General features: G+C 45.0%; 1 protein-coding gene across 3 annotated transcripts in view; it reads left to right on the top strand.

The window, feature by feature from the left end:
* Positions 1 to 20,340, top strand: part of LOC103096099 (uncharacterized) — a 36,752-nt gene extending 16,412 nt beyond the window's left edge. For all 3 annotated transcript variants that reach the window (XM_007498835.3, XM_007498834.3, XM_007498833.3), the window contains 3 exons: positions 125 to 158; positions 13,524 to 13,584; positions 13,810 to 20,340. In XM_007498835.3, the coding sequence (XP_007498897.2) occupies positions 125 to 158; positions 13,524 to 13,584; positions 13,810 to 20,251 (6,537 nt within the window). In that variant the 3' untranslated portion in view covers positions 20,252 to 20,340. The remainder of the gene's footprint in view (positions 1 to 124; positions 159 to 13,523; positions 13,585 to 13,809) is intronic.
* Positions 20,341 to 20,520: the final 180 nt, after the last annotated feature.

The raw sequence follows: 20,520 nt of genomic DNA, 5'->3' as shown, positions 1-20,520 counted from the left end.
TTAGCCCAGCCTCCTGTTCTCTCAAGACTGGGCTCTCTGGGGAAGGGCTCTAGTTCTAGATGAGACTTTTGTAGCCGCTCAGAGCCGTCGAGTTTCCAACCTCGTTCTTTTTTCTGTCTTTCAGCGGCTGAGACCGGGAAACAGAGAATCAGCTAGAGGTAGGTCCTGCGCTTTCTGTCCCGAGCGTCTTTGGGATGGAGCGCTGGCGCGGGTCTCGCGGAGACTCCAGCCTCGTCCTCATTCCCGTCCCCACCTCTATGCTCACTCTCACCTCCCCGTCCGTCGCGCCCTGTGCCCAAGCCCATCCTTCTCCTCTGCTCTGCCCCCTCCACACACTCTCAGGGTTGGAATGGAGTTCAGGGGCTGCCCGCTGCTACGGCAACACACAGGCGGAAAGAAAGGTTGTCCGTGGCAGAGCCAAGAGCCCCAGGCAGCCAGCTCTAGCTGGAGGCAGCCCTCGTCTCTAGGGCATCTGTCTCAGGATGCCCCAGCGGCCGCACTTCCTCCACCCACCGCGTCCTGTTCTGTCCTCTGGGGCCGAGCAGACCTCTGATCCCTCCGCTCTGAAGAGAGCGATTGTGTCCCCTGAGAACATCCCGCCGCCTTGTCAGTCAGTCGGTATAAAGTGCCTACTATGTGCCGGGCACTGTGCTAGTACAGCAGAGAGGAAGAAAGGGCAAAAGCCGGGCTTTTTCCAGGAGCTCACAGGCTAACATGTGATACAGCTATAAATAACTGTGGACAAATAAGATCTGGAAAGGACATTGGAAGTAATGCCACAAGGAAGCACGAAGACTAATCTCTCACAGCATGCTCTTGAGGGTCTTCCTTCACTTATTATTAATGACCTTTCAAAAACGTGGCCCTCAGAGCAGAACACCACATTGCCTTGATGTGGTACAAATGGGCCTAATCATCTACTTGGTTCTGGACACAGCATGTCTCTCTCCCTCTCCCTTGCTCTCCCTTTCTGTCTGTCTGTCTGTCTGTCTGTCTCTCCCCCTCCCTCTCCCCCCCCCCCACTTTCCATCTTATAATCAATACTAAATATTGTTTCCAAGGCAGATGAGCTGTAAGGGCTAAGCAAATGGAGTCAAGTGACTTGCCCAAGGTCACAGCTAGGAAGTGTCTGAGGCCACATTTGAACCCAGGTCCTCTTGACTCCAGGCCTGGAGTTCTCTCCACTGAGCCACTTAGCTGCCCTAACGTGCCTTTCTGAATGGAAACCAAGTTTAAAATGGCTTCTTTGACAGACACATCCTTTTGTTGCCTTTTTCTTTTGGAGAATCAGAAACGAATGTTTACTAAAGGGATAAAAATCCATCAAAAGTAGGGGGTTGCTATTAAAAAAAAAGTTTTGACCAGCAGAAATTAATTTTCCCCACAGGGGTATCCTCTCCTCTATCCTTCTCCCTTCCCACTTTCTATAACGACAGTTGGCTAAATATTGATTTCATCTGGGCTTCTTTGGCAGGCTACCATGTTTGCCTGGGCTTGCTCTTCTCTAATTTGCCATCATTAATTAAGTCAGAATTTTCATACCTAGAGGATTTGGGCTTCCAAATGATTTTGAAAGGCCAACCATGGTTTTGGAGTTAAAAAGAAATGGTAGAGGGACAGCGAGGTGGCTCAGTAGACGGAGAGCCAAACCTGGAGCTGCAAAGTCCTGGGTTCAAATTTGGCCTCAGACACTTCCTAGCTATGTGACTCTGAGCAAGTCACTTAACTCCCATCATGTAGACCTGAGTGCTCTTCTGCCTTGGAACCAATATGCAGTATTGATTACAAGATAGAAAGTAAGAGAAAGAAAGAAAGGAATAAAGAAAGGAAGGAAGGAAAGAAGGAAGGAAAAAAAAGAACCATATTTGAATAAAGCAGAAAGCTATTTTTATAAGGAAGAAATGAAGGGAGGGGGGAGTACAAGTCTTTTTTTTTTAACCCTTACCTTCTGTCTTGGAGTCAATACTGTGTATTGGCTCCAAGGCAGAAGAGTGGTAAGGGCTAGGCAATGGGGGGTAAATGACTTGCCCAGGGTCACACAGCTGGGAAGTGTCTGAGGCCAGATTTGAACCTAGGACCTCCCATCTCTAGGCCTGGCTCTCAATCCACTAAGCTACCCAGCTGCCCCCAGGAGTACAAGTCTTATCTTGAACCTCTGAACCACTCTCCTTCCCCATTTAAAAATGGAGTTATGGGGGCAGCTGAGTAGCTCAGTGGATTGAGAGCCAGGCCTAGAGATGGGAAGTTCTGAGTTCAAATATGACCTCAGACACTTCCCAGCTGTGTGACCCTGGGCAAGTCACTTAAGCCCCATTACTTAGCCCTTGCCACTCTTCTGCCTTGGAAACCAATATACAGTATTGATACCAAGATGGAAGGTAAGGTTTTTTAGGGAAAAAAAATGGAGTCATTTAGGATCATGGAATTTGAGAGGTTGATAGGATCTCAGTGGTCATCTATTCCAACTCCTTTATTTCATGGATGAGGAAACTGAGGCCCAAAGAGATAAGGGGGTCAGCCACATAGCTGGCTAGTGGCAAAACTGAAACTAGAATCCAGATTTCCAAACTCAATTCCATTGCACCAAGGGGAATATTTCTTCCATTGTATTCCCAGACCTTTCTCCTTCCTTTCATTTAATATCTGCCATTTTTCTCATATCTTTTGCAGATGAAGTGCCATCTAGCCATGCCTCTCCAATTTTGTATTTTTCAGGTTTATTATTTGAAACCATGTATAAGACTTACTCTTCTTAAATTTTACCTTTAGCATTCAGTCCAGCATTCTGCCTGTTGAAATCTTTTTGGATTCCAATTCTGTTATATGTTAGTGGTCCCTCCCAACTTTGTGTTATCTGCAAATTATATACACATACTTTCTATCTCTATTAAAATCATTGATAAAATTGTTAAACAGAACAAGACAGGGACAACAAGGTAGCACAATGAATAGAGTGCTGGTCTGAAGTCAGAAGGATCTGGGCTCAAAAATGGCCTTAAACACATCCTAGCTGTGTGACCCTGGGCAAGTTATTTAACCCCAATGACCTAAGCCTGTGTTGGTAAACCTATGGCATGCCAGAAGGGCCTGCTGTTACCCCCCTTTCCCCCTATAACTGAGGACATTTCACACATGACCTGCCCTTCTGCCCAGCAGACAATGGGGAGTGCTTCCTCCCTCCCCTGTCTAGGGTAAGGCAGGGAGCTTACATGCAGCATGAGGGTTGCAGTTTGGGCACTCAGTCTCTAAAAGGTTTGTCATCACTGGCCTGGGTCTTACCATTCTTCTGCCTTAGAATTAACACTAGTATTGATTCTAAGAGAAAAGTTCAGGGTTATTAAAAAAAAAAAAAGATCAAGCACAGATTACTGGGACATTCCACTAGAGACTACCTAGATTCCTGGAAGCTCTCAGTGATACACGGGATATGGTGCCGGCCCCATCTAGAGTCAGGGGGACTTATGTTCAAATTCAACCTCAGGCACTGTGTGGATCTGAGTAACTCATTTATCCTCTTTTTGTCTCAGTATCCTCACATGTAAAATGGAGATAATGACAGCACCTACTTCTTAGTGTTGCTTTGAGGATCAAATGAGACACTTATAAAATGTTTAGCATAAGGCTTGGTACATGTTTGTTGCTGAGTCATTTTTGTACTGTCTGACTTCATGAGCTCATAAGATGTTTTCTTGGCAAAGGTACTGGAGTGCTTTGCCATTTCCTTCTCCAGCTCATTTTACAGAAGAGGAAAGTGAGGCAAATAGGGTCACCCAGCTAGTAAATATCTGAGGACATATTTGAACACATAAAGATGAGTTTTCCTGATGCTAAGCCCAGTGCTCCATCTAATTACCCCTAGCTGGTATATGGTAAGATTTTAATTAATACTTATTCTCTTTACCCTTTCTCTTCTTCTTAAACTGACTACTCTTTGGGTCCAGCTAAACTATTCAATAATTTCTGAGTTAAGTGTTTATAGCCCGGCCCTATGACTTATCCCAAAGAAAAGCAGGAGTGTTTTTCAATTGTTTTGCTAAAGCTTAAGTAGACTGTCTGTCTCTCTCTCCATCCATCCATCTATCCGTCTATCTTTCTGTCCATATGTCTCCATCCATCCATCCATCTATCTATATCTACATTTCTCTATCTCTCTATCTACTTATCTTTGTTTCTCTCTGTCTCTCTCTGTTTCTGTTTGCTTCTTTATTTCCTTCCTCCCTCCCTCCCTCCTCTTTCTTTCTTTCTTTCTTTCTTTCTTTCTTTCTTTCTTTCTTTCTTTCTTTCTTTCTTTCTTTCTTTCTTTCTTTCTTTCTTTCTTTCTTTCTTTCTTTCTTTCTTTCTTTCTTTCTTTCTTTCTTTCTTTCTTTCTTTCTTCTTTCTTTCTTTCTCTCTTTCTCTCTTCTCTTTCTCTCTTTCTCTCTTCTTCTCCTCTTTCTCTCTTTCTCTCTTTCTCTCTTTCTCTCTTTCTCCTCTTTCTCTCTTTCTCTCTTTCTCTCTCTTCCTCTCTTTCTCTCTTTCTCTCTTTCTCTCTTTCTCATCTTTCTCTTCTTTCTCTCTTTCTCTCTTTCTCTCTTCTCTCTTCCTCTTTCTCTCTTTCTCTCTTTCTCTCTTCCTCTCTTTCTCTCTTCCTCTCTTCCTCTCTTTCTCTCTTTCTCTCTTTCTCTCTTCCTCTCTTCCTCTCTTCCTCTCTCTCTCTCTTCTCCTCTCTTTCTCTCTCTCTTTCTCTCTTTCTCTCTCTCTCTCTCTCTCTTTCTCTCTCTCTCTCTCTGTTTCTCTCTCTGTTTCTCTTTCTTTCTTTCTTTCTTTCTTTCTTTCTTTCTTTCTTTCTTTCTTTCTTTCTTTCTTTCTTTCTTTCTTTCTTTCTTTCTTTCTTTCTTTCTTTCTTTCTTTCTTTCTCTCTTTCTCTTTCTCTCTTTCTCTCTTTCTTCTCTTTCTCTCTTTCTCTCTTTCTCTCTTTCTCTCTTTCTCTCTTTCTCTCTTTCTCTCTTTCTCTCTTTCTCTCTTTCTCTCTCTCTTTCTCTCTTTCTCTCTTTCTCTCCTTTCTCTCTCTCTTTCTCTCTTTCTCTCTCTCTTTCTCTCTTCTCTCTTCTCTTTCTTCTCTTCTCTCTCTCCTCTCTGAGTACCTATCTCTCCCTCTATATATTTCTACCTATCTTTATCTTGTTACAGATATATAGATATCTATCTCTTTCTAGGTCTGTTTGTTTATCTTTCTATCTATCTATGTCCCTTCTTAGCTCTAAAGAATTCTTTTTCTTCATCTACCTCCTGGTCTGAGATGGAGTGAGTCCTGTGAGATTTTCACTCTCATTCCTGGCCTCATTGAGGGGAAAGGCTTCCCTAGCATTGACAGAAGGAAGGTTGTGCCCTCTTGGGCAGGCTTCGCTTCCCTCTGTCATGTACCTTCTAAAGGGGAAGTTGTCAGTGGCCTGGGCCAGAGAGGGTGGTAAGGAGAGAGCCCACTCCCTTAACCTCCTTAAAAGTTTCGGTGTTGACAAGTCATAAGATCATAGTTTTTAGAAGAGACTGTTAGAATATAGCCAGCATTTACATAGTACTTTAAGGTTTGAAAGGAAGCAGCTGGGTTGCTCAAGGGGTAGAGTCCTGTGCCTGGAATCAGGAAGACCTGAGTTTAAACATGGCCTCAGTCACTTGGGCAAGTCATTTCACACTGTTTGCCTTAATCCACTGGAGAAGGAGATGACAGATGACAAACCACTCTGTTATCTTTGCCAAGGAAGCTCCATGGATGGTATGGTCCACAGAGTAACAAAGGATTGGACATGAATGAACAACACAAACAAGGTTTATAAAGTGCTTTATGAACATTATCTTATTTGATCCTCCCATTGAGCCTGTGTAGGTGCTACTATTATAATATCAATTTTATGGATTAAAAAACTGAGATTAAGAGAAGTTAAGGGACTTGCCCAGATTCTCAGTGCTAGTAGGGTAAAAGGTAAGATTCAAGCTCAGGTCTTCTTATCTCTAGTTCCAGTGCATTATCCTTCATACCCTGACCCCAGAAATCAGAATACAATGGAAATGAGGTAGCTGTCCATCTGTCTATCCATCTATCTACTTATCTATCTATCCATCTGTCTATCTGTTCATCTATCTAGCCAATCCACTCTATCTATCTATCTATCTATCTATCTATCTATCTATCTATCTATCTATCTATCTGTCTGTCTGTCTGTTTATCTATCCATCTATGCAATCCATTCTATCTGATTGTATCTGTCTGTCTATCCATCTATCCATCTGTCTATCTATCCAATCCATTCTGTCTGTCTATCTCTATCTATCCATCTGTTTATCCATCTATCCATGTCTATCTATCTGTCCATCTTATCAATCCTCCATCTATCTTTTATCAGTCGGTCTGTCCATCTGTCTGTCTATCTGTCCCAGTTTATCTATTTATCTCTATAAAGCTTCTTTTTAAAAAAGGAAGTAAATTTAATCTGAGATAAATTGTTCTTGGTCAAGTCATTCTTACCTGTTATGATCCTTGTTTCCCATTTTCTGCATCCCATAACCAGTCTTTTAATAACATGTTCAAGAATTTTGCCAGGGATCTAAATCAAGCTCACTGGTTGATAGCCTGTAGACTCCTATTCAGTCTTTTGAAATTCAGGAAATTTGTCCTTTTCCATTTCCTTGACCTCTCTCCAACTTTCTATGCTCATTCACTTAAAAAAATTTTTTTAATTAAAAAAATTCATTCCTTCTTGTCTTAGAATAGATACTAAGCATCAATTCCAAGGTAGACAAGCAGTAAGGGCTAAGCAATTGGGATCAAATGATTTGCCTAGGGTCACAGCTAGGAACTAATTGAAGGCAAATTTGAACCCAGGACCTCCCATCTCCAGGCTGACTCTATCCACTGAGCCACCTGGTTGACTCTCATTCACTCTTTAAAAAACAAACAAAACCCTTACCTTCCATCTTAGAATCAATACTGTGTATTGGTTCCAAGGCAGAAGAGCATTAAGGGCTAGGCAATGGGGGTCAAGTGACTTGTGTAGGATCACAAAGCTAGGAAGTATCTGAGATGATATTTGAACCCAGGACCTCTCATTTCAGACTTGGCTCTCAGTCCACTGAGTCACTTAACTAGCTGCCTCCCTCATTCACATTAAAAAAAATGCATTGCTCTCAGTTCCCTATAACTCCGCTCCCTCACTATAACCAAGTATAGCTAAACCAAACCAATCAACACATTAGCTAGATCTGATAGCAGATGCCTTATTCCATTCCCTTCCCCATCAGTTCTTGGAAGTTAGGATTGGCCTTTGCATTGATCAGGGTTTTGCTGTCTTTCGTTGTTGCTTTCCTCTGTCCTAGTGTTGTCCTTGTGTAAACCATTCTGGTTTTGCTTACTTTGCTCTGCATCATTCCCCATGAATCCTCTCCAAACGTTTCTTATGGCATGATAATATTCCATTACATTTTGTATCACAATTTGTTCAGCCATTCCTGAGGGAAGTAGACTTAGTAGGGTGTAGTAGGTAGAGCACTGGACCTGGAATCGGGAAGATCTGAGTTCAAAATCAGCCTCAGAAGCTTACTAGCTGTGTGACCAGGACTTGTCCTTTGTTTGCCTTTGGTTTTGTCCCCTATAAAATGCATTTTATATAAAATACATAAAATGTATAAAATTACACTCAAAGGCCTCTCAAGTCACATCCAACTCTAAATCTATAATCTGATGAAAAATGCGGTTATAAATATCTTGACAGAGAAGGGACCTTTTGCTCTGTCTTTGACCATCTTGTTCTATTTGCCTATATTTGTGCTCTATGCTCTATGCCCAGAGGTATCTGTGGATCAAAGTGTTCATGGTCTTTCAAAGATTGCCGGCAGTTGTCCCATAATTGAGGCAATCATTTTTCAGTCATATCTGACTCTTCATGACTCCATTTGAAGTTTTCTTGGCAAAAATATTGGGTTTATTATTTCCTTCTTCAGCTAACTTTATGAATGAGGAGATTGAGGCAAACAAAGTTAGATGACTTGCCCAAGGTCATCCAGCTAGTAAGTATCAGAGGCTAGTTTTGAACTCAGGTCCTTTTGACTCTAGGTCTGGCATTCTAGCCACCATGCCACCTAACTACCTTTTGTCCAGCCATAGTATAGACTCATGCTTTCAGTACTGTTTAGTTTCAGTACTTAGTCTTAGCCTGATGATTTGAGTTCATTTAGGCACTTTGTTCTATTTCCCATTTAGGTGGAACAATGGATAGAGTACTAGACCTATAAGTCACAAAGACCCAACATCAAATCTAGCTTCAAACATTTACTAGGTGTGACCCTGGGCAAGTCACTTAACTCCTGTCTACCTTAGGCTCCTCATCTATAAAATGGAGATAATAATAGCACTTACCTACTAGAATTGTTGCGGGAATAAAATCAGGGAATATTTGTAAAGCATTTTGAAAACCTTCAAGTGCAATATGAATGTTAGCTATTAAATTATTTTTATTAGGCTTTTTTTTTATTATTTTGATCCTTTCCTGACCAAAGTCTGGAACAGAAAACATACATGGGTGGAGGAGGTGGTGGGGATGTTGATATGGACAACTCCAGGAAATTTTTCTAGCTTTTTTGGTGAAGCCCATAGACCCCCCTCTTAGAGAAATGAATTTAAATGCATTGCTAAAAAAATAAGTAGAGATATAAAGGAAACCAAAGGGTGAAAATATAAAGGAATATAAAAAATATATAAAATATAAAGGAAACCAAAGGGTGAAAATATAAAGGAATATAAAAAATATATAAAATATAAAGGAAACCAAAGGGTGAAAATAAAGATAGTTTTTTTCTCAGCCAGCTTCTTGAACCCCTTGAAATCTAGCCATGGAATCTAGGTTAAATCCCTGTCTTAGGCAGAAGCACCTCTTCCTGGCATGGGCACCAGAGTAGGAAAGAGGAGAGGATGAGCACCTATACCTGGGTGCTTCCCAAGGGCCTAAACGGATCACTGCCTCCTGGTGTTTTAGCTCATGTTTCTCTCTCATTTTGACCCAGGGTTTAAAATGTACAACCATTGCCGTACAACATTTCTATGTTAATCACAGTTGACTTCAATTTACCGCTCTTCATCCCCAAGATGCTTAATTAGCTTTTTATCAGCTTCCCGTGGAAAGTCCTACACGTTAAAGATTAGAGTATGGTTACTACAGGAAATCAAGATGAAAGAGATAATGGTATTAAATCTTCAATCAGCTGAGTGCTACTTAGGTTTAAAAAAAGGGGGGGGGTCTGTAGTCTTCACTGCCAGGGGCAGCCTTTGAGGAAGGTTGGATTTCTCAATTTTACATTTGCCAAAGGAACAGCTGCATCCAGGGGCCATTTGTGGAGAAGAGTCATCTGGCATTCCCTTCCCCTCTCCATTATTAAGCATTCCTTGACTCACCCACCCCCCAAGTATCTCTGATTATAAATAGCGGGGAAAGATGGCCTCATTCCATGGTGAGTGGCACTTCCACTCCCACTTCTGTCAAGGCAGTCCCTACTTCCTGGCCAATTGCCCTATGATGTTATCTAAAGATCATTTGAGTGCCTCAGACCTCTACTGCATTTTCCTGTTCCTACTTGGCCTTGGGCCCAACAAGCTCACGCTGTGGACTCACTGTCCATATTGCATCCTTGCTAGTGCTGTCTTCAGTTTTCAGAGCAAAGCTATCTGGGAGAAACCCAGAAACCCTCAGGGGTTACATAAAGATCTTGGATGACCTTTAAGGTTCCTTCAGCTCTAAATAATGTCTCCTTTTCTGAACATTTTGAAATGTACTCCCTATAAATCTAAAGTATGGGCCAAATTATGCCTAACTTTTTCACTTCTCTATTATACATTCTAAGGTGAAATGGTTACCCCCAAGTTCTTCCCTGACCAAAGTCTGGAACAGAAAACATACATGGGGGAGGAGGCGGTGGTGATGTTGATACGGACAACTCTGGGAAAATTTCTTAGTTTTTTTTGGTGAAGCCCATAGACCCCTTCTTAGTCCCCCAAGTTTTTCTTGTTTCTGCTTCAGCAACCAGTATTCCTTATTGATGATGGTAGGTTCAGAATAGTCGTTTCCCTGAAGAGTTCTTCCATCTTGGAAGGGTGAAATTGTCAAAGTATGTCAAGAAATTATTAGGTGCTTTGATAGAGGGAAATAGAAATAGGGCTTTGTCTGTTCAAGAGCTCATAAGCTTGAACTCTCTCCTTCCTCCCTACCCCTCTCTCTCTTTCTCTCTCTCTTTCTCTCTCTCTCCCTCCCTCTCTCTCTGTCTGTCTCTTTCTTTCTCTGTCTCTATCTGTCTATCTGTATGTCTGTCTGTATCTGTCTCTCTCTCCTCTTTCTTCCCCCTCCCCCCATATCTGTCTCTCTGTCTCCCTCTCCTTCCTCTCCTCTTTTCCAGGGAAGAAAATGAAATCAATATCAGAAAATAGAGCCCAGGGCAGAGTTGTTATCACTGATGAGAGGGTAAATCAACCATACCTCAAGCCCTGTAAGGGAGTTTCTTCCTTACAACTCATCTTTGAAGTCAGACTTGGTTATTACAGTTTTGGAGCATTCTGCTCTTATTGTTGTCAGTTTTTCCATTTTCATTGTTACTGTCCTGTATATTGTTTTCCTGGTTCTGTTTATTTTACTTCATATCACTTCATATAAATCTTCCCATGCTTCTCTGTATTCACATTCATAATTCTTTTTTTTTTTTTAAACCCTTACCTTCCGTCTTAGAGTCAATACTGTGTATTGGCTCCAAGGCAGAAGAGTGGTAAGGGCTAGGCAATGGGGGTCAAGTGACTTGCCCAGGGTCACACAGCTGGGAAGTGTCTGAGGCCAGATTTGAACCTAGGACCTCCCGTCTCTAGGGCTAGCTCTCAATCCACTGAGCTACCCAGCTGCCCCCTCACATTCATAATTCTTATCTATCACATTCATGTCCTAAAGAGTTTGTTCGACCATTCTTTAGCCAACAGGCATCTCCTTTTTTCTAGTTCCTTGCTACTACAAAAAGTTCTGATAAGAATATTTTGGTGCATATTATTAGACTTTTCTGTATTTGGTCTTCTTGAGACATATACCTAGCAGTTGCATCTTTGGGTCAAAGAGGTATGGACATTTCAGTCATTTTTTAAAAAAAGCATAATTCCAAATTTCTTTCCAGAATCATTGAACCAATTTCCAATTCTATCAACTCTGTGTTAGTGTATGCATTAGTGTGTATATATGTATTCATGTATGCATTAGTGTACTTACCACAACCCTTCTAGCATTGTCTATTCTCATATTTTGTCAACGGTGTCAATTTTCTGGGTGTGTGGCAAAACCTTGAAGTTGTTTTGAATTGCATTCTCTTGTTTATTATTAGTTATTTGGAGCAATCTTTTCTGAAGACTGCTCTTATCCTTTGACCACTTATCCACTGGGCATGACTTTTGGTGTTTTTAGTTCCAATATAAATATATTAGATATCAGATTCTTATCAGAGATATTGGTTATAAAGATTCTCACCCCCCCCCCCCCCAATCAACAACTTATCTTGTCCTGGTTGTGTTGATTTTCTTCGGGTAAAGCTTTTTAATTTCATGTAATTAAAATAATTGGTTTTATCTTTGGGATCAGCTCAATGCCTTGTTTGGTTGAGTTCTTACCATATAGGAGCCATGTGAGGAGCAATACAAATATAGCTATAACTCCTCCACTCCAGGCCCTAAACAGGGCGAGGGAACAGTTCCTTGAAGGATATTCCTATGATGCTACATGACTCCTGATTATCAGAGAGACTTCTGAGAGATTGAGGGAGAAAGAAAGTAGAATTGAACTTTGAAATGACTAATAGAAGTCTAGGGTTGCAAATATGTTAGAAAGCTGCTCCTTCCCCAGAATGGTCCTAGATTTTTTTTTTTTTAAATAAACCCTTACCTTCTGTCTTGTATTGATTCCAAGACAGAAGAACCATAAGGGCTAGGCAATGGGGCTTAAGTGACTTGCCCAGGGTCACACAGCTGGGAAGTGTCTGAGGTCATATTTGAACTCAGGACTTCTCATCTCTAGGCCTGGCTCTCAATCCACTGAGCTACCTAGCTACCCCCAGAATGGTCCTAGATTCTAGGGTCTAGTATCTAGACCCTCAGAGACAGCCAGATAAAGTATTTGTTAAATATTTACCATACTCGTCACCTTTTCCATTAGAACATAAAGTCCTCTTGAGTAAGAATTGTTTAATGAGACAATCAATAAACCTGTCCAAGAAGCTTCCATGACTCTCTATTTCCTCTAGAAAAAAATGTCAACTTCTGTTTGACATTTAAAGTTCTTTACAACCTGGTTCCAGTCTTGTTTTGTTTTAAACTCTTCACCTGCTGTTTTAGAATCAAAGCTAAGAATCAGTTCTAAGACAGAAGAGCAGTAAGGGCTAGGCAATGGGTGTTTAGAGACTTACCTGGGGGGGGGTCACACAACTAGGAAGGGTATGAGTCACATTTGAACCCAGGACCTTCTGTCTTTAGGCCTGGTTCTCAATCCATTGAGCCGCCTATCTTTTCAGCCAGATTTCAAATGAATCCCCTTCATATATGTTAAGCCCAAACTATTCCACCTGCTCTTCCCCTTAAGGGACATTCTGTGTGCCACTCTGGGCCTTCCTACAAGTTGTTCCATATGCTGAAATGCATCCCTCTTCGCCTTTCCTTATTAGAATCTCTCTATCCCTTCAAGGCTCACCACAAGTGCCACCTCATATCATCAGAAGAAGTTTATCTTGATCTCCTCAGTTGTTGGGGCAACCTACCTCTCAATTAACTTTGTAGATATTTTAAATTAGTTATCTGTACATAGTTCCCTCCAGTAGAATGTAAGGTCTTTAGGGCAGAAACTCTTATTTTTATCTTTATTCCCAGAATAGTCCTAATACATGATGCTTGAATTAAATTACCCTTGCCTCTGTTTCAATGGAGCTTTCTCATTTATTTCTTGAAATTTCTGAATTTGTTGAGTTCTGAAAAGTCTGACACTTCTTGCCTATTTCCTTTCCTTTGGGTGCCAGATGACAATGACCTTTCTATTTTTCCATCCGTTGATCTTCACCCGAATACCTTCCATCATGTTTCCTGACTCTGGTTCCTGGGTTTTCTCCCATGATCATGTCAGCTTCTAATCCCCGAAGGCCCTTGGCCTGCCTGTGCCTTTCAGAGAAGGATGTTCCCAAAGGGGAGGCTCATCAAAAGCAACCCCAAATTTGGACAGATTTCTGAAGGGGGCAACCCAGAGTGTGTACAGTTTATTCTCTGCTCTCCATTTATCCTGGGAATGGAGGAATTCGAAGGCAAGAAGCATGGCTTATTCCCTTATCCTGGCCTATTCGAATTTGTGAATTAACTCAGAATTGCTTCCCAACAGCCTGACTGTTCCGTGTTTCCCAGAATTCTACGTCACCCAACACCCTTAGCCGGTCTCCGTTTTTATTTACGCTCTACATCTCCATTATACATTTTGGGGGGCTGTTTTGTTTCATAGGTTGGAGATTTTACCAGGACGAAACTGACAGTCCCAGAGAGCTGCCATCAATCCTGAGAAGGTGATCCCTCCTCTTGCCCCATGTCCCCATTCCTAGTACCAGTTGCCTCCGTCCTGGGTCTCTGTGTCCGCCATGGCAGGAGAGTTAATGAGGGGGAGGTGTGGTGGGGGGTGTGGGGGATGGGCGTGGGGTATATGCAAGGACCAGGAGACCCCTCAGGCCCCTGCCCTAGTTCCCGCCTCCTCTACACTTCCCAGCCTTCAGTCATTTTCCTGTTTCCTGCAGCCACAAGGCCAAGTTCTCTGAGAAGGCTAGCGTCCGACAGATGCTCTGCACAGACCCCGGCTGTGAAGTGTGCAATTCTGTGGCCATGGAGGCCGACCTGCTGTTCCAATCCTCTCTGCCGGAGCTGGCCTCCTGGGTCCTGCCGCCAGACCTGTCTCTGAGCCTGCCTTCTAGCCTTTCCCTGGTCCCAGGTCCCTCCCAGAGCGCGCTGGCACCGCGCACGTCCTCGCTGAGTCCCTCTTCTTCAGGGACTGCCCAAATCTTACCGAGTCACAGTCTTTCTGTGACCCCCATCCATCCGTCTTGCCAGGCCAAAACCCCCATCAGGGTCCAAAGCTACTCCCAGTCCAGCACCACTTCTAGGACCCATATTTCGGTACTGGCTCATACCTCCACCGTGGTCCGCACTTCCTTGATGACCAGCACTTCGGTGGAAACTATCCCTTCGGAGGTCTTGGACACCCCCTTAGCTTCTACTCTCTCTGAGGCCCTCACGTCCTCTCTGCAGCCAGATCTCTCGCTGGCTCCGTCTGTGAGCCATGCTACCTCGATGGTCCAAATCCCCGCGAAGAATCTCAGCATCTCCAAGGCGCCTACTCCTCTGAACGCCGCTCTTCCCACCGAATCGGATAGCAAATGCATAACTCACACCTCCATACGCGATCCCCAGGCCGTCGCCGCGACCTCTTCTTCAGCTCCCTCCCCTGCTGTGTCTCCTCCCACTGTGGTGTCTCCCCCCATCCCTGTGGCTCCCCCTCCTCCTGTGGCTCCCCCTCCTCCTGTGGCTCCTCCAACTTCTAATGCTGCCCTCCCTCCGGGGGCTCTCACGCCTGTTAATCCCATCCTTCCGGTGGCTCAGATTCCTTCCATCATTTCCACCCCTCTAGTGATTTCCACTCCGACGGTGGCTCCCACCTCTCCTGGGACTCTCATTCCTCCGGTTGTACCCAACCCTTCTTTAATTTCCAATCTGGCGTTTGCTCCGGCCCCTCCGGCTCCTCCGGTGGCTCCCAGCCCCTTCGTGGCTCCCAGCCCTTACTTTGCTCCCATGCCTTCTGTGGCTCCCGCCCCTTCCTTTGGTGCGGGCTCCTTTTATGCTCCTAGCCCCTTTTTTGCTCCGGCTCCTTCCTTTGCTCCAGCTCCTTCCTTTGCTCCGACTCCTTCCTTTGCTCCAGCACCTTCCTTTGCTCCCACCCTTCCTGTTGCTTCCATGGCCTCCCTGCCTAGCACTTCATCATTGGACCGCTCCTATTTACTCGACCCTGCATATCTGCAGGCACACCCCCAACTCTGCCACCCTCCGTTTGTGGCCCCTACCACCTCGCTGAACACAGACTACTCAAAAACTGGCTCCACTTCTGTGGATTCTACTCCGTTGGCCCCCACGCCTCCGCTGGCGTCCACCCCCTCACACTCTCCTTCGGGGGCTCCCGTTTTCTCCAAGTATCCGGGCTCTTCTACACCTCCTCCCCTTTCAGGAGGCCCCTTAAAAGCTTCCGTCCCATCAACGAAACCTGCCAAGTCCTCGAGATTCCACGCCGCCTCGGCAGCACCCAAGGCTTCTGTGGCCCACACTTCGGCTAAGGCCCAAACATTTGCAGACACCCTGACCTCTTCTAAGGTCCACAGTTCCTCAGTGGTCCACGCGCCGTCCGTGGTCTGTCCCACCACAGTCACTCATGCTGGATCTCTTAGCCATACCCTGTCCCAGGCTCTTCCACCTTCAGGGATCTCTACCTCCTCCACCGTCTGCACTCCTGCTAGGGTCCATACTCCCCTTGTAGCCTGTGCCTCCTCTTCAAGGCCCTCCACTCCTGTGCCCCCCAGCACCTCACAGGACTCCTCTAATGCAGAAGAGAAATCCCACTCCCACATTGTTCGATCTTCACTGTTCAGTAATCTCTCTGGAGCCCACGCTCGTTCCACAATGCAAAGTCCTCTAGCAGCCAACGCTAAACTACAGGAAGAGGAAGCGGTCTGTTCAGAAGTCCTTAGACTTTCACTGACCCCTCTGGTCCCGTTAGTCCGCACTCCTTCCAAGGCCCATGCCCAAGCCGCAACTCCCACACCAATCCTTGAGTCCACCTCGCCGCCTGACACTCCTACAATAAATAGGAAACTCTTACTGGACCACATGCATGGCAAGGATCCTAGCATGTTCCTGAGACCCATCTCTTTGATAGACCGTCCGCCTGCCCAGCAGTCTTCCTTGACTCCAAGGCTCCCAGATCCGCCTTTAGCATCAGCTACAGGCAAAGAACCAGACCTGCTGAGCACCATTCCAAAAGTCTTGTCCCCAGATGCTGCTCCCCTCTTGGCTTCAGCCTCATTGACTTCTGACATTGATTCGTCCTATCCATCCTTTTCTGGCTCCCTCCAATGGAAGAATTCCCAAGGGTACTTAATGCTTCCTTATTTGTTACTCTGGAGTTCCCAGCTGGAGCCCCTTTCTCTTGATCTATCGGAACCCTATCTTTGGGCACAAAAGGGAGAACAGAAGGGAACTCTGCCTATTACTATGAAAGAGGAAAAGTCACGTGATGAGCCTTCAAAGAGTCAGGAGAAGAACTTGGTTCCTTTACGATTGAAGCTTTCTGATCAGGCTTTAGATGCCAGAGTTCAGCAGCACCCAGAGACTAATGAAGTCCCACTCCTCAGCCCAAGTGCCCAGGAGTTCCTGGAGATGCATATCGCAGAAAAGATAGCACTCCATATTTGGAAGGAAAAGGAATTACTGAGACAGCCTAGGTCAGATCTCCCAACATGTTTCCATCACAAGAAACTGAAGGAATTGTCTTTAGTTCTAGAAGACACCGAGTCATCTGTTAATGATCTGTGGACCCCAGATCGCCCCTCTTGGAGTACCTGTAGGACAGACCAGTCCTTCTTGAGTTCTGAAGGGCCTCTTGTCAATACCATAATGCCGGAGCAGATCCACAGCCCTCGGCAGCTCCACAGCCCTGTATCCCTGATCCTAGCTCCCAACACCCTCCATTTCCTGAACAGACTCTGTTCCATACCTGGGTGGAATTCCGAGAACACAGTGAGTCCTAATCAACAGTGCATTCAACTCTTCTGGGGTCTCCCCTCTCTGCATAGTGAATCTTTGGCAACAACCTACATGGGGTCTAGTTCCTCATCCTGGCTGGGGGCCACCATCAAATTGCCACCTATGGACAATCCCTTAGTTTTCTTCAATGATTTTTCCTACCTCCACCTACCTGATTTGGCTAATCAACCCACTCTGCCTTCTCCAACCCAACACTTAAAACTACTTCCAATTTCGAATCCACCCTCTTCCAGGCCCCTATCTTCATCTCCACCTCCAGTTCCACCAGTGACCTCACCCTTACCTCCATCTCTTACCCCATCCCTATCCCCATCATCTCCGATCAGGACCTTCAGAACTGAGCCGGAAGAGACCTCAGTAAAGATCCCAATGATCTACCTGCCCAAGTTCCAGGCCTTGGAGTGGCATTTGCTGCAGAAGCAGCTCCAGTCCTTATGGGGTGTGCCCCATGTCGTCCAGAGATCTCATGAAGCCTTCAATCCTTTGCCGCTCCAGCTGCCCCGGGTCCATAAGGCTTCTTGGTCCCAGGTGCAAGTTTCCAACTGGCCCCAGGAACTGTCTTTCTTGCCCAAAGATGTCAAGAAACTACTGGAGACCCATCTCCGAAGAAGACTCATCCAGCACCACTGGGGCCTGGCCCAGAGGGTCAAAGACTCCATTAAACACATGATGCCTCAGACTATACTTCAGCAAGACCAGGAAAGACCCAGAGAACCTCGGCCTTCCACATTCCAAGATGTCAAACATTCTGGCAAAAAGAATACAGCAAGTCACTCGGCACCTGGTCTAGTTTTGGCACCCGCAAAAGTGCCAGAGAAAGGTCCAAAGGAGTGCCCAAAGAAAGACCTTAAGAAAAGCTCACCCCCAAGCCAGAAGGAGTTATTGCAGAAGCATCTTCTTGAGAAGAGTGTAGCAATACAGAAGAAAGTGGTTCCTGAGAGTGTGAGCCGTTCCTGGGCCACTGCAAGACGTTGGTCTGTATCCTTAGTCCCCACTCACCCAACACATCGGCGGGGGCAAATGAGACAGGTTGTTGCTCCAGCTCCAGCTCCAGCTCCAGCTCCAGTTCCAGTTCCAGCTCCAGTTCCAGTTCCAGTTCCAGTTCCAGCTCCAGTTCCACCTCCAGCTCCAGCTCCAGCTCCAGCTCCACCTCCAGCTTCACCTCCAGCTACAGAAGACACAGCAACTCAAACCCAGCCTCAGCTACAGCTAGGACCACAACCACCATCTCAACCCCAGGCTCCTTCACCCACTGAAGAAGTGATTTATGAAGTGGAAACCTGTAGGGACATTCCATTCCTTAATCCAGACACTAAGAAACTCCTTGAATCCCACATTCGCCATATGAACATTCGGATGAAGTGGGGTCTGCCCAAAAAGGTCCTTGAATCTATCTACCTGTTTAAACTAAGAAACCCCAAAGTTCAAATTCCTTCTATTGCAGGTACTCAAAGCTTGGGGCATGAAGCTAATTTACCAGAAAAAAACATTCAGGAAATCTGGGTAGGTGGAGTTGCCAGAGAGGCCTCAGCCCTTGTTTTAGATATTTTAGAGGCTGAGAAGGGCTCCTGGAATGTTAGGAAGGAATTGTGGGAGGCACCTCAGGCTGGGGGGGACTGGGAAGAGAATACATTTTCCCCAAGATCTTGCTTAATAGATAGAGGTTCCAGACCAAATAGGAGGAATATTTTAGAGTTGAGCATGAAGCATGCAGCTTTAGTTCCGAGACAGGAGATGTATAATTTCAGGAATCAACTTCAAAGACAGGGAACAGGGGAGCAAAAGGTATTTCCCCTCATCAAGGACAAGGAAGAGTATATAAATGGGAATCAAAAAATTTCTGACTTCAAAAGTCCCTGTATATTTAATAAGCCTATCAGCTTTTCCAAGCTAAATTTCCACCTGAAGAAGAGGATGGTGGAGAAAGTTTTGGGAATTCCCTTAAGGGTAAGGGAATCTAGAGAAATGGCCACAAAACAAGTCTCTCCCTCCCATCCTCACACCAAAGACACGGTGATAGCTGAAGACATTGAAAGTTTTCAAAGGTTACAATACGAGAGCATGAGTAATGAAGAGGCCCACATGGCTGAAGGACAAACACTTGCACTTCGAACCCTGGATCCGCAGGATTTAAGCTGCTTTATCTACAAAACACAAGTTACCAGTAATGAAGATTACAACCTGACAGTACTAGATAAGAGCTACTCTGAAAACCGTACTTCAACTATCCCTCTGGTCCAGCCCCACGTTCTTGGTTTCCAGGGCACTAAAATCTCCCAGTCATATTCTCTGGATCAAGTTGATGAGAACATGACAGGTGCTCAGGAGCCTGGTACTCTTATGAAGTTGGAAGAAAAACGTGCAGGCTCGAAGGAGTTCCAGAAACTTCAGCCTCAGGCCACGGGCAAAAACAAGGCCAAGCTCTGGACACTGTCCCTGAAAAAAGGGAATTTCAGTAAACTCCAAACAGACCAAGAAATGGGGAATGAAGTTCAAGAAAAGGCCTCTAATTTACTGAAGAACCACACCTCTAATAATAAGTTGCCATCTCGGGGTCCTCTAAGCCGAATTTTTGGGTTCCCAAAGCAGGATGGAGTATTCCAGCGCAAAATCTCTTTAGAAATCAGCTTAAAGATGAAGGGCTTCCTCAAATGGCTTTGTCCTAAGAAGAAAATCAAAGGGATGGAGGAGCCTTTCCGTAAGACTGAGGAAGAGGTAGCTGGGAAGGAGACTACTACTGAGCAAAGGCCACCACCCCCAGTCAAGTCTCCCACCAAAGGAGCTACCCCTTTCAGCAATGACGTTCCTTCAACTTCAGATGGTATGACAGTGGTTGGCCTGATCTTAGAGAAGAAGATGGGGTCAATGGATGGGACGTGTGCTTGGGAAGAGAATCAGCCTCAAGAGAAGGAACACCAGATACTGGAGACCCAGGTAGAACCTGGTGGCAGTAAATTCAGGGAGGTCCGAGCAATCTACCCTTCTAGGGTTCAGGAGGGCAACAGCAAGTTAGGCAGCCATAGAAAGAGTTCTGAAGGACACCGGAGCCTGAGTTGGGAGAAGCCGACCCAGGACAGGGAGAAAAGAGTTAAAAAAATTAAGAAAACAGTGAGATTCAGGGATCAGCACCTGCAACCAGAGAAATTAGCTTCCATCGCTAATGAGGTGTCAGCTTCTTCAGGCAAGTTCCGATACCACCACAGAGGGTCAAGGCTCTCCAGGACCTTGGGCCCCTCCCAGCAGCGTCCCAACCTGCCTACTGGGGGATCCTACTCCTTTCAGAAGGGATCCGCAGGCCCTTTTCCTCAATATGGAGTATTCTGGCTCCCTCCAAGAGAATCCAGTCTCCCAGGAGACAATTTGTTCTCATAACAGACAACACTAAGCTTTCCAAAGAGGATGGTAACCATTTGTGTTAAGGACATTATCCTCTCCAAATACATTCTATTCTTTTAACAATAGTAGCTGTTTCTGTCCCCTGTCAGTGTTTGCTGCGTTGCTTTGGGTCGTAAGCGGAGGGGCGGAGCGGGGCTTTTCACCTCCCAGGTGGTATGTGTTCAAGAGGTGTTTTTTTTGGGGGGGTCAGAAAGACCCTTTGAGGTGACACGCTGCTGGCCACTAGGGGGCAACTTGCATGCTGA

The sequence above is a fragment of the Monodelphis domestica genome, chromosome 7 (assembly GCF_027887165.1).
Source record: "Monodelphis domestica isolate mMonDom1 chromosome 7, mMonDom1.pri, whole genome shotgun sequence".
NCBI lineage: Eukaryota > Metazoa > Chordata > Mammalia > Didelphimorphia > Didelphidae > Monodelphis > Monodelphis domestica.
This window is presented reverse-complemented; position numbering and strand designations above follow the sequence as displayed.